This window comes from Dipodomys merriami, unplaced genomic scaffold, assembly GCF_024711535.1.
Source record: "Dipodomys merriami isolate MVZ:Mamm:240054 unplaced genomic scaffold, mDipMer1.0.p SCAF_6, whole genome shotgun sequence".
In the NCBI taxonomy this organism is placed as follows: Eukaryota; Metazoa; Chordata; class Mammalia; order Rodentia; family Heteromyidae; genus Dipodomys; species Dipodomys merriami.
The window spans coordinates 67,302,053-67,315,769 of NW_027206179.1; the positions used below are offsets into that span (position 1 = coordinate 67,302,053).

The window sequence follows — 13,717 nt, forward strand, 5'->3', positions numbered from 1 at the left end:
TGCTTTGATTTATCTACTTTGCCAATTTCCCAAGGTAGAAATTGTAAGGTAATCTGTTAGTCTTCCCTCGATTACACACATAAAAATTATGTATTTGTTCTGTAGTCTCCATCATAATAGTACTTTATGGCTACAGTACTAATTCAGTGAGCAGCTGTTTTTCCGGCTTCATTTGGCTCTCTTTAATTGATTTTCACATACCACAGTGTCATACTAATTTTTCTAAAACAGAACATAAATCATAAATCATTTCTCAAGAATTTATTGTAGCTTCACATTCTGGTGCTTGCTTTTCAGTGTCTTTTAAGCTCAGCTTACCCAAACTGTTCAACCCTCATTAAGAATCATTCCTGATAGGAGCCCTCATCACTCCCATGTCACTTTCTCTGTGGGACTCAGAAATAGTAGACAAATTCAGAAGCAGAGGGGAAAGGGTATTCCTCTACTTGCTCAAATAACACATATTTTTCAAGTTCTACTTATACAGGGCAATGTAAACTCTTAAGTGGGCAAGAATCACGCCTATGTTATATCAATATATTTTACTCAAGACAATGTCTGGTGCATGGTAAGTTTCAGTAACATAAATAAAATTCTCAATACAACAAAGTGGTTTTCCCCAAACTATTAACCAACTTTGGAGAAAGGTTATTTTATTTACTGATAATTAGTGTTCAAAGAAGGTAACATGGAACTAAAACTCCAAGATATGACAGGAGCTGGTGGGCTCATGCCTGTAATCCTAGATACTCATGGGGCTGAGATCTGAGGATTGCCATTCAAAGCCAGCCCAGGCAGGAAAGTCCATGAGACTCTTATCTTGATTTTAAAACTACTTTAAAATGTTGGAAGAGGAGCTGTAAATCAAGTGGTAGAGCGCTTGAGCTTAAAAGATCAGGGACAGCACCCAGGCATGGAGCTCAAGCTCCAGGACTAGGGGAAAAAAAAAAACCCACAAAAATAAGAAAATAAAACAAAACTCAGATATTTTATATTAGTCCTGAGTCACAGTGGCTGAGAAATATTCCTAATAAGAAATAATTTCTATTGACTAGTTGGAATTATTATTTTCACTATTTTGAAGCTCTGGGCAGTTTTCAGTGATTGAGGAACTACCATTCTGAAGTAATAACTAGGGTTAGGACATGGTTGGAGGGATGTAATGGCAAATATTCTGTTTTAAAACAGCAAGCTAACTCCTCACTGAGTACTGTGACTTTCACTCATACTCTGTTTGTTTTGCCCGAACACTTCAAAGAATGTTCTGATTGACAAAGGCTAGAGAGTAGAAGTGCTATTATTCAATATAATGAGATTCTGTACAGTGCTTCACATAGACAATGTTCAAAATTTGTATTCAAATGCCAAATAATGGCGGAATGAAATGTGCTGACAGAAAAAAATTTTACTACTGATTTTATAGTTTATACTACCAAGTGAGTTATCTTTTTTAAGTATAGTTATTGTAAATATTTTACTTCAAATATCAAACAAGAAAACAACAAAAAAAATCAAACCAAATGAAACAAAAGAACACTTCTTAAGTTCAGGAAACCAACAAATATTTTCATGCTAATATGTGAATCCTACAAATTTTGCTATGTTTACAAATCTTTGATAAATACAAGTCATAAAAACCATGAATTGAGTAAAAGTAGCTTTCATTGGCCAAAAATATACACCTTTCCAATGAAAATATCTAAATTCAAACAACAGTGATTTAAAAAAAAAAAAAAAAAACATAATGTGTACCTGCAGGAAATCCCATTACATTGAATATTCTGTCCAGCTGGTCATGGTGATAAGGATTACTAGTTTTGATGTCCTCTTGTCGACAGTGAAATATTGGTTCTGACGTTAGTAGTTCTGCAAATATACACCCTATAGCCCAAATATCTTTAAAAGAAAAAGAAAAAAAAAGGAAAGAAAAGAAAAAAATAAAAAAGGAAAAAAGAAAAAAGAAAGGAGGAAAATAAAGTGGTTCTTTCCAAAAGAAAATGCATTTTTATTTTGATGGGGAAGTGTTTTTTTCTTTCTTTTCTTCCCTAATAAGTCATATTAATTCCTAAGCAAGTATAATCACTAGTAGCATGGAACATTGTTATTTAATATATACTCCTATTTACTCATCCAAGTTTTTCATTCCTCTCCTATCTCATTTCTACCCATTGGTTTATTCTAAAACTGATCAAATTCATTAGCTGGACTGCCTCACACATTATCTAACCTATGGATATACATTAAGACTGTACATGGAGCTTAGGAACCACAAATAAATAAAACTAAATAAAAAATAAACAGAAAACCCAAACAACATCTGAAATTGGGCACCTGCCAGAAACAACCAGCACAATTCTTACTGCAAAACAGTTTTCTTTACCTTGTATATTTACTTGCTAATTTGTAAAATCTAGCAATTATCCTTTCATGTTGGCATTAAATAGCAAGGAGCTAACTCCAACAAGAAAGACAATGCTTGACCTGAAGCAGTATTTCTACTTTAACAGTTTTTTTTTTCCAAAGTGTTTTCTTATAGCTATAGCAGTACCTGCTTTTGCAACTTTAAAGTACTTAATAATTAAAATGAGAAAGTAAAACATTACCTTTTAAAAATAGTATGAAGGCTTACAATAGGCAGTATACAATAACTTAAATTTCCTTTATTCACAAGACACAGGTTTACTTTTATCTGTATCGAATTTGTACTAAAAATAACTATTAATCTATACATCAATTGAGAACTTAACACCAAAAGCATTTCAACTTCTACTCTTTAACAAATCTACCAATGGGTATCACTTCCCAGGAACCACACTCATTACAATATACACTCAGCAGACACTCAATAAGCAATTTCTTACTAATCTAAATAATACCTACGATAAACGTACAAACAATGCAAATTTTTAAATGACTATATTAAAATATTCAGTTATATTAGTAACTGTCATTTAAGTAAGAAGTGAGAAAAATGTTATTTTTAAATGAAAATTCCTAAAGTCCACAACTAGAATATATGTATTTCATTTAATGCAAAATTTTATGTACACTTTGAGTAACAAGTTAATCATATATTTACATAAAAGGTTAACACTCCAACTGTAAGAAAAGGATTTTTAAATGAGATCACTTTTTCACAGAGAACCAATATCTAACATGAAAAAAAGCCTAATCAAGAAATGAAAGGATAAATTATTTTTTATTGTTCTTTTTCCTTATCTACCTTATTTAACTCTGATCCTTGGCAATCTTAATTAATGGCCAGACAGGTGAGCCAAGCAGTATTTTAATAACATATAATAACTTGTTTTATATGTTTACAACTACTTGTAGCATACCCAAGGCAGACTGTAACAATTCATCTGGCTGATTGAGAAGAATTCCAAAGAAGAGAATGTACTGTGCAAACAAAATTGAAGGGAAGTAGTTTAGTTATCATTAAAGCTATACTGCTTTTAAAATAAACTCAGGGGGCTGGGAAAGTGGCTCAGTGGTACAGCGCTTGTCTTGCATACATGAGGCCCTGGGTTCGACTCCTCAGCACCACATAAGCAAAAAGAAAAAAGCCGGAAGTGGCACTGTGGCTCAAGTGGTAGAGCATTAGCCTTGAACTGAAGAGCTGAGGGACAGAAGAGCTGAGGGACAGCGCTCAGGCCCAGAGTTCAGGCCCCACAACTGGACCCAAAAAATAAATAAATAAATAAAATAAAATAAACTCAGGTAAGTAGGAAAAATTAGTTTATTGAATCTTGCTCAAAGCCTCCCGATAACCTCTTTTTTACATCTTTTATTAGGTCTTACCTTTATAAAGTTACCACTCTTTTTAAATTTTGGATCCACATATAAATAATAAATTTTATTAGCTGATCAAGCTGGTAAGTCCCTAGTTCTTTATAAGTACTCTCTCCTTCTTACCTTACTTGTATTTTTCAGATTGTGTAAAATTCATGGAAAAGTCTTATCTACCTGTCTAACTCCTTCTAAGAAAACTAAACAATTATACACAAATTGGCAAGACGAAAATCTGTTAAACTATTTTAATAAGTATGTATTCTAATTGCAAGTTTTTATCTTGATAAGAGAAAGCTAATTCTCATTTTTACTATTTTACAGTGCAGTTTTATTTAGCAGAAAGTCACATATTCAGCAACCTAAGCTTAAAATTCCACTTTAGGAGAACTTGAGACTACTTTGGGGATAATTCCAGACTGACTACATAGTTCCTTCATACTTCTCAAAGTCAATTAAACAAAAGCAAAGGGCTAAGTACTCAAAACAGAATTAAAGTTTGACTATGGGATTATGTTATACTGACTATTGTTTCCTTTCTGGTTTAGTGATTCAGCTTTTACAGCTGAATACATGGCCACAGCAATATAACCTGCAGTAGAGGGTAAAAACAACTTCAACTCATGAATCCAGACTGCCTTTTCTCTTTATTAAACTACCAAACTTCAGTAACAGATTTAACCTTTGTTAATAATGTTATTGGAAGTAATGCTTAGATGCATTTAACAAATTATATGCACGTTTAACTATAAAAGTTCTTCTATTAGCTGCTCACACTAATGTTATCAGAGAAGTTAAAATGCTAGAAAAATCTTAGCATGAAGCTTTAATCATAATGTGGGGAATTTGCTAAATGCTTTATTAAACAAACCTTCAGGTTACCTAAGTAGGTAATGGGAGGAGCTGGCTTGTTTGGCAGATACTGGAGTTAAGGAAGAAGTTTCATTTTATACTATTCTTATTTTTAAAATTTATATTAAAATGGTATGTTTGTGAATTCTCTTAGAAGTGTTCCCCAAAAGTGATTTTGGCCAAATAGGTGTACATAGTCAGCAGCAGTGGGTAGGGTGAGAATAGGACTCATCATTGGTTAAGAAATAGCAATGATCTTAGCTTTAATTTTTTTTTGTAACCAAGTCAGTTTACTCTGCAAACTTCCTCATGCAGAAGGCAGATGTTTCTATCTAAAACCATAGATATCTAGGTTAAAGGAGATCTAAGTACCTGGAGCAAGTGGCTCATGCCTGTAACCCTAGCTACTCAGGAGGCTGATATCTGACAACTGCAGTTCAAAGCCAGCCCAGGCAGGGAAGTCTATGAGACTCTTATCTCCAATAAACCACCAGAAAACTAGAAGTGGCACTGTGGCTCAAGTGGTAGAGTGCTTGCCTTGAGATGAAGAGCTGAGGGACAGTGCCCAGGCCCAGGCCCAGGCCCAGGACCAGGCCCAGAGTTCAAGCCCCATGACCAACCAAAAAAAAAAAAAAAAGGAGATTTATAAGCTGACTCTGGTTAAATTCTCATTTTTCAAAAACAATGCTAAAAGACTTTGAACACACTCCCCCGAGTGACAGAGCTAAGACTACAACTCATACTAGGGTATTTGCTATGTGTCTTTTTCAAAGACAAGTTGTTTATGCATATATTTGTACTATCTTCTCAACTAGATTATGAACATTTTACAGGTAAGACTTGTCAGTCTTTGCTGAAGACTTGGGCTGTAGAGCAAAGACTGTTGCTTTGTGGCATTTTGGGATTTCCCCTAGGATGGTATTGTCACCAATCTACATACCCCATCATCTAAAGAAATAGTCTTCAAGTGGCTTTTTTTTAGGGGAAGAGGAAATGGGAGATGGTTACCTGATTCTTAAATAAAGAGACAGAGCTTCAACAAATAGTTAAAAAAAAAATTTGCCACATTGAAACATGATCAAGACACATAAATGAAAAGAAAGCCTACAAAGATAACATAGGCAATTATTCCTGTATAGTATAAATTACAAACAAGCATTGTTATCACTGTCCTCACAGATATTTGAGATTTTCTTTCCATAAATCAATAGAAGATGCCATGAAATAGTAATAATCAGATAAGGAGTTCCTAGAAAAGAGACAGAAAAATATGAGAAGAAAAACATGGCATAAAGAACCAATCCAAGACTTCCAACTTCTGACTATACTAAATTTAAGAAAAGAAGACCAGAAAACATTGTAGAGGAAATCAAAGGAATACACAAGAGAAATTTCCAAAGACACAGGATATAAACTTCAGATTGAATGTGCCCAACAAGTGATGGGCAAATCACTTGTGGAGATGGGAAATCCTACTTGTTTTCAGAAAGGAAAAAAATCCATGTAAGCCATCAGTGATTGAGAACAAGACTGTTAAGAAACTTCAATACTGATGCTAAAAGACCGAAGGAGCTTCATTAAATTTCTGAGGAAATGTGATTTTATACCTATTATTTTTGAACTATTATGTATGATAAAGGCCATTTTCAGAAATGTAAGAATTAGAAAATTATCTCTAGATATCCTTCCATAGAAAGTTACATGAGAATAAATAATAGCAAAATAAGAGATGAAACCATGGGATTCAGAAAGCAAGAGACCCAACCCAAATAAATAAGGGAAATGTTGGAATGAGATGGTATTTTAGGCCTGAGTTCAACCAATCAGAACAGAAGACCCCATGATAGAATTAGACACTAACGGGGAATAGAGAGGCAAAGCACATGTAGGGAAAAACAACAACAACAACTAGTTAATAATAAAGTTCAATCAAATCAAGTGAAGTACAATAAAGATGTCATTAATAGTGAAGCAGTAGGAAAAAGGACTGTGGTAGTTATATTTTACAATGAATTACTAATTGTCTACCACAAGTATAAACAAGTATAAATTAGTGAGAATTATGGTTAGCACACAGTAAAACAAAGTAAATATTAACAAAGTGATAAGATGATGACTAATGATATTACTAATATATCTTATAAATAGAGAAACTAGTAGGGAGAAGCCTAAGAGTATTAATTTCCTAATTCTTTATAATAGGGAGATAAGCAATACCATTGAAAATGGAGAATCAGATTAAAATGTCCTAAACTCCTAAAAAAAAATTTCATCATCTTTCTCATGTAATTTTCTAGAATGTCTTAGAAGCTAATATTTCTTTGGGTGAAACAAACATTTGTACAAGAATTTATCTGTTTAATTCTCTTGACAAGTAAAATTAAGTATAAACCTTTTTCTTAAAACAAAATGTATAGTATTATATATTAAACATATTTTTGCATATCTTTCTCTGTAGGGATGTGTGAAATGTTTCTATTGCTAATGATAGGATTTATTTCTAGGTAGGGGAATTCTGGGTTAGCTTTTGATCTTTTATAATTTGTTAAATGACTTAATTTTAGAATATATAGTAATATGTATCTTTTACAGAAACTTTAAAAAAAGTCATAGAATTTTAGTTAGCTCTACTACTCACCAATTGCTTTGGTATAATGTCTTGCTCCAAGAAGCAGTTCTGGGGCTCGGTACCAGAATGTTACAACCACTGGATCCAAGTCTGCTAAAGGCTTCAAAGGTGAATTAAATAATCGAGCAAAGCCCATATCAGCTGTAAAATAGTAATAATAATAAACAACTAAGTAAATAAATTTTTAGAAATCTAAGTCTAATTTTACCATTTTTATTTAGAAAGATATGAATGTGATAAAATCTTGAGAGTAAGTGCATCTTACCCTTTTTAGAAGTCTAACTATACAACAGGCTTGAGATCTTCAGTCTCTCTGAACTACAGTCACCTAGTTCTTCAACTGAGTTATAGATAAGATCTGCTACCAGAGCCAAGGATAACCCTTTGAGCTTTCTTTCCATTGTCATACCACCATTGGGATTAGGGGTGGTGATGAGCTGCATTTTCACTGTGTACTGTCTTCACACACTGTTTAGAGTAAGGCTCCTCATTATTTGCATCAGGTACTGAATAGGTATTCACTGGTATAATCAGATGTTGACTACACAGTACTTAAATACTATTTTTCCTATTTATTTGGGTTGAATTTCACTAACCTAATTTTAAAGATGAGAGTATTTTTTTAAAAAGCTGGAAAAGACTTTAGAGAGTATTAAAATCATAGCCTTTTTAAGGTAAGGAAATAGAGGTTCAAGCAGAGGTAGCTGAAGATGTAATGTTTTTTTTCAGCTTTTTATCCCTAATATTATCACATGCAGCGTCATTACACATAGCTTGTGCCTAATACATGTTGATTACTATTCACAGTATCTATTTAGAAATGTCAAGATTCATTCATTGTTGAGTAAATTGAGTATTTTTAATGATTCTGCTCTAACCAAATTAATTACACAGGGAAAAACCCCAAAGTTTAGCAGATAATTAAACCAAGGGTCAGATTAATAAATACTGGTTTATTAAATGCTTCTTAAATGTGAATACATGAAGACACTGAAACCTGCTGACAAAATATGCACCACACATAGAAGTGAAATTCCAAACCAGATCATTTTAGAGATTATATAAAATTTCCCCACATCATATAATAAGGAATACATCTATAAATATTCTTGAGTTTGGCCTCTCCTATTTTGCATATCTTGAGCTTCTAACTGCATTTGATGCCACCTAATAACAATGTTCAGAATCCTTTAAAAGCCCATCTATGTATGGACTTAAGCATTCCATGGCACCAAGATGAGATCTGACAGTGCCTTATCAAAAAGGTCAACAGTGTGGAGTACCTTGAAGTATATCAAATGTTCTTACAACTAAAAACTTGCCAAGTTTGTATCATAAGAGAACAGTTCAAAGGTCTAATTAGAAGTGAAAAGTGAGATTTGGGGAGATTTATAAAGGACAGGGAGAAGGGTTAAGAACACCCAGGCTTTTCTTTGTTGGTGAAATAGATCAACTGATGCCTTCTATTCACACTAAATCTTTCAACCAGAAATTACTCTAAACTTCGTTATATACTCGCAATTGTGTTGTTTTGAATTAACAGAATTAATTACATTTTTCAACCCACGCACAAAACTAAATATAAGTGACAAACATAAATTAACAAAATGACAGTAAAATAAATGACCACTTAGGATAAACTTAGAGCTACCCTTATAGATTATGTGACCAGAAGTCGTCAGGTAAAATATTGCTTTGATATACAAGAAACATGAGCTATGTGAAAACATGTCAAGGTACAAAACACCTATTAAATATGCTTTCTCACCCTCAGGCAAAGGACTACTACAAGACCGTCAGGTTAGAACTTGGGTTCTATACTGGTTTCACGGTTTCCCTTGGAGTTTGTAACTCCTCATCTAGACAAGATCAAAAGAGGCATGTTCTCATCTAATCTAGATGAAGTGAACTGGACTGATGGTAGACTAATCAGCATGTTATGTGCTCTTATAACTCAAAGTGAGGCTGGCCCTTAACTAGAATAGAAGCCATTCACCTCCATAGATAGTGTTTAATAAAGGCAGAGGTCTGTAAGAAACTTGCACAGCTTGTTATAGAATTAGAACATTTTAGTCTCTTAAGAAATGTCTGACACCTCTCAAGAGAGTGAAACATATTTTACTTTTACATACAGACTTTAAAATGGTTTGGATCATAGGAAACTAAATGAAGATATGCATATTATTATAACAAAAACTAGAAGTGATATGGCTGCCTGCAAAAGTTTTAAAAGAGTGCTACACTGTGACTTATCAAAGATATAACATACCAATTTTTACTCTTCCTCGCTCAGGACCTTCACCCATAACTAAAATATTAGCAGGTTTCTGTGGAAACAAAATAGTGTTTTTTTTCAGTAGACAGTAGTAGTTTCTTTTAAATAGACAATATGCCAATATAACATAAATCTACCTTTAAAAAAAAAAGCCTCAAAAAATTAAAACCAAACACAAAAGGTCACCAAAAAGCTGTGTGTCTATTAAAAACAATATGCAAATTTCACGAAGGCCCAAATATGGTGGCATTTTTCTCCAGAGTTAAAGCTTTCCTTGTCCCTCTCATCAGTCTATTTTCAAAACTGTGAAACTCCTGATATGAGATTTACAATGCTGAGGTTCCTTGTACTCTTTCAACATAGAAGGCTCTGTGACTTTTAGGAAAAATAAATCTGTGAACACCATTTAGTACAAAGTAGTAAATTAACTTATGGCAAGGAGTCATATGATAACCCTCTTGTGAAAACCATGTGTGTTTAAATACAGAGGAATTTAATAAAATCCTTTCTAAACAAGTTAGCAAGATATAATAGGATTTTTTCCTGATAGGAAGCTTTGAGGCTTTTATTTTTAAATTAAAAAGAAAGCTAAAATTTAATGAGGTTTACTGAAGTAATATTTTACTTTCAAAAGTTCTATAAAACATACCAGATTAACTGTCACTCAGTTTGTTAAGAGCTGTACCCACGAGCATAGCATGTAAAAGTTATCCTCTTCAAGGAGGAAGAAAGGGGAGGAGCAAGGTCAAGTGGTATGAGAAGGGAAGGAAGAAGCAGCTGGCTTTCTCTTCAAATCTTAACCTGTTATCCTGCTATTGACTTGATTTTAATTCTACCAGTCTCCTAAATTAAGGTGAAACTCGATTAGAATGCTTCTTCAAATATTGATCAAAACAACTTTAAAATCAAATTAAAGATTTTGATAAAGGGTGCTTACAGTAGTTACTACTCCATAGGCTTCCCCAACAATATTTAGCTATGGTTCCTATACATTACTATAGTCTACTAGTGTGCCAACTACCAAAGATCCAAATTATTATAACCAGATGAAACAAAAAGATATTGCTGGAATGGTAAGAGTTTTAGAGGTTAAAAATTCTTACAATGTTTAAAGTGAGGAAACGTATCACCTGAGTTTAAATGATTTTCAGAAGGTATACTCATTAAGACTAGGGAAGTGGTACAATACACAGTATCTCTGAATAGCTTAGTGCTCTTTTCTACTATATCATTCTGAAGGTAATTTTATGTAGCAATTTTTTTTTTTTTTTGTCAGTCATGGGGCCTGAACTCTGGGCTTGGGCACTGTCCCTCAGCTCTTCAGCTCAAGGCTAGGGCTCTACCACTAGAGCCACGGCGCCACTTCTGGCTTTTTCTGCCTATGTGGTGCTGAGGATTCGAACCCAGGGCCTCATGCATGCAAGGCTAGCACTCTACCACTGAGCCATCTCCCCAGCCCTGTAGCAAATTTTTGAGTAAATGTATATTGCTATAATAATGATTTATTTAAAGAAGAGATTCTAGAGTCTGTCATTACCACACACTAGCCAATGGGATAGTTGGCTAAGTGCCAGAAGGTAAGCAGAGAACAAACAATATTCTCAGTGAGATATATGCAGGTGCTGCCTGGGATAGACAGAATTGCTTTTGTGTACTGTGTTAATCAATCATCAAAGGTTAGTCTCTGCTCTCTCTTGGGTCCAGTCTACTCCCAAACAAAGCTAGACATCTGAGATATCAGAGATATCAGTCTGTTTCTGTTGCTTGGTACAGAGGAAGGCTTCCAAAGATTTGATGAATAATCATTTAAGAACTTAAAACTTTTATTGAGACAAACGAACTAAGCAACTCAAGGGCAGCTATGGGAGGGAGGTAATGAGAGGGATAGAGGGAATAGCTAACACAAAGCAAAAGGAAAGAAATAACCCATGTGGAAGAAATAGCTATACTGTCAAAGCTCATAGAATTCACAAGCGTTAGAGACCACAATAATGACAATTTGCCCATGAAGATTAGAATATGTTTGCAATTTTAACTAAGTATCACTATCTCACTACTATGAAATTTGTGAAATTTATGTAATCACTTAATCACAATAAAAAATTAAAAAAATTATTGAGACAATATTCTCTTTTAAAAGTTACTATCTTATACAGAGTTCAGTGGCAGGATTTATAAGCAAAAACTTCCAAGAACTGTATGAAACATCTATTTGTAACCATAACTTTTAGTAAATAATCTCTGATCTTCTACATGCTATCCAATAAAATAACCTTGAAAGAATATATAGAACTTTTCTGGTGACCTTAAGAGGAGACATATTCTCCATTTAAATGTTATTTGTTGCAATGAAGGATCAGAAGTCTAGCATGATCTAAAAGTACTCTAACAGCATGGTGGATTCCTCAAATATAGTTACATTCCACAGAAATGGTTATAGAACATGCATAACTTCCTGCTAGACAACAATATGAATCCACAATGCATGAATGTTTGAAGCTATTGGTGTCTTTCTTTTATTGCTTATAAAGAAATATATAACTGACTAATTAAAAGACTGGTCTTATTTTACAATGTTGGCTTTTCATCTTTACTGTTGTTGTGATTCCCTTTACTCCATCCCCACAAAAAATACAAATAGAACTTAAACAAAACCTTCACTGAGAGGCTAGGAAGGTAGCTCAGTGGTAGAGTGCTTGTGTTGCATGCATGAGGCCCTGGGTTTGATTCCTCAGCACCACATAAGCAGAAAAGGCTGGGAAGTGGTGCCGTGGTTCAAGTGGTAGAGTGCTAGCCTTGAGCTGAAGAGCTGAGGGACAGTGCCCAGGCCCAGAGTTCAGGTCCCACGACTGACAAAAAAACAAACAAAAAAACAAAAAAACAACCCTAGGTCTCCTTGGCTCAGGCCGAAATTTTTTGAATAGAGACCGGGAAACACAACAAATCAAAGAAAGGTTGGACAAATGGGATTGCATAAAGTTGCAGAGCTTCTGCAGGGCAAATGACATAGCTAGCAAGATCAATAGAAAGCCCACGGATTGGGAGAAGATCTTTACTAGCCATACAACAGACAAGGGTCTCATATCTAAAATATACTTGGAACTCAAAAAATTAAACCCCCCAACAACAAATCCTCAAAGAAACAACTGCCCAATAAATAAGTGGGCGAAAGACTTAAAGAGAAACTTCTCTGAAGAAGAAAGAAGGATGGCCAATAGACACATGAAGAAATGTTCAACATCCCTAGCCATAAAAGAAATGCAAATCAAAACAACATTGAGATATCACCTCACTCCAGTTAGAACAGCAAAAATCAAGAACTCTAACAACAACAGATGCTGGAGGGGATGTGGACAGAAAGGAACCTTACTTCAATGTTGGTGGGAATGTAAACTTGTTCAACCACTTTGGAAAGCAGTATGGAGGTTCCTCAAAAGACTTCACATAGAACTCCCCTATGACCCAGCAATCCCACTTTTGGGCATTTACCCAAATGTTTAGAAACAAGACCACACTAAAGCTACCAGCACAACTATGTTTATTGCAGCATTATTTACCATAGCTAAGATATGGAACCAACCCAGATGCCCCTCAGTAGATGAATGGATCAAGAAAATGTGGTATATATACACAATGGAATTCTATGCCTCCATCAGAAAGAATGACATTGCCCCATTTGTTAGGAAGTGGAAAAACTTGGAAAAAATTATATTAAGTGAAGTAAGCCAGGCCCAAAGAAACATAGGTCCCATGGTTTCCCTTATTTGCAATATGTAGTATATGCATGAGTCAAGCGGAAAAGGTCAGATAATGTGATGTCAGGAAAATGAACCCTTAGATATGTATTTTAATGTTTTTTTTCTTTCATGCATGTGTTTCTAATGCATTTATAAGATTATCTCTTTGTTGCTTTGTATGTCCCTCCCCCACAGTATAACCCCTGCTTTCACTATATTTGATGTCAGTATAACTTGTGGAGGAGATGGGGAAAAACCAGTTGTTAAAGGATACAGGTGGACCTGTTGCAACAATGAGAAGTACAAGTTGTCATGTCCAAAACGAGCTTTACAACGTCGGTGCGGGGGGGGGGGGGGCGGGGGGGGAATGGGGGGGAAGGAGAAGGATTGGGATTGGGGGGGAGGGGGGAGGCTGGGAAGGGATGTGAAGGGTAA

At 34.6% G+C, this 13,717-nt stretch overlaps 1 protein-coding gene across 4 annotated transcripts in view; it reads right to left on the reverse strand.

Moving 5' to 3' along the window:
• Positions 1–13,717, reverse strand: part of Cdk8 (cyclin dependent kinase 8) — a 117,105-nt gene that overhangs the window by 9,529 nt on the left and 93,859 nt on the right. For 2 of the 4 annotated variants that reach the window (XM_070003082.1, XM_070003081.1), the window contains exons 5-7: positions 9,540–9,597; positions 7,280–7,411; positions 1,753–1,896 (exon numbers count right to left, since the gene is read on the reverse strand). In XM_070003082.1, the coding sequence (XP_069859183.1) occupies positions 1,753–1,896; positions 7,280–7,411; positions 9,540–9,597 (334 nt within the window). The remainder of the gene's footprint in view (positions 1–1,752; positions 1,897–7,279; positions 7,412–9,539; positions 9,598–13,717) is intronic. The other 2 variants (XM_070003083.1, XM_070003084.1) reach the window with 2 other exon arrangements.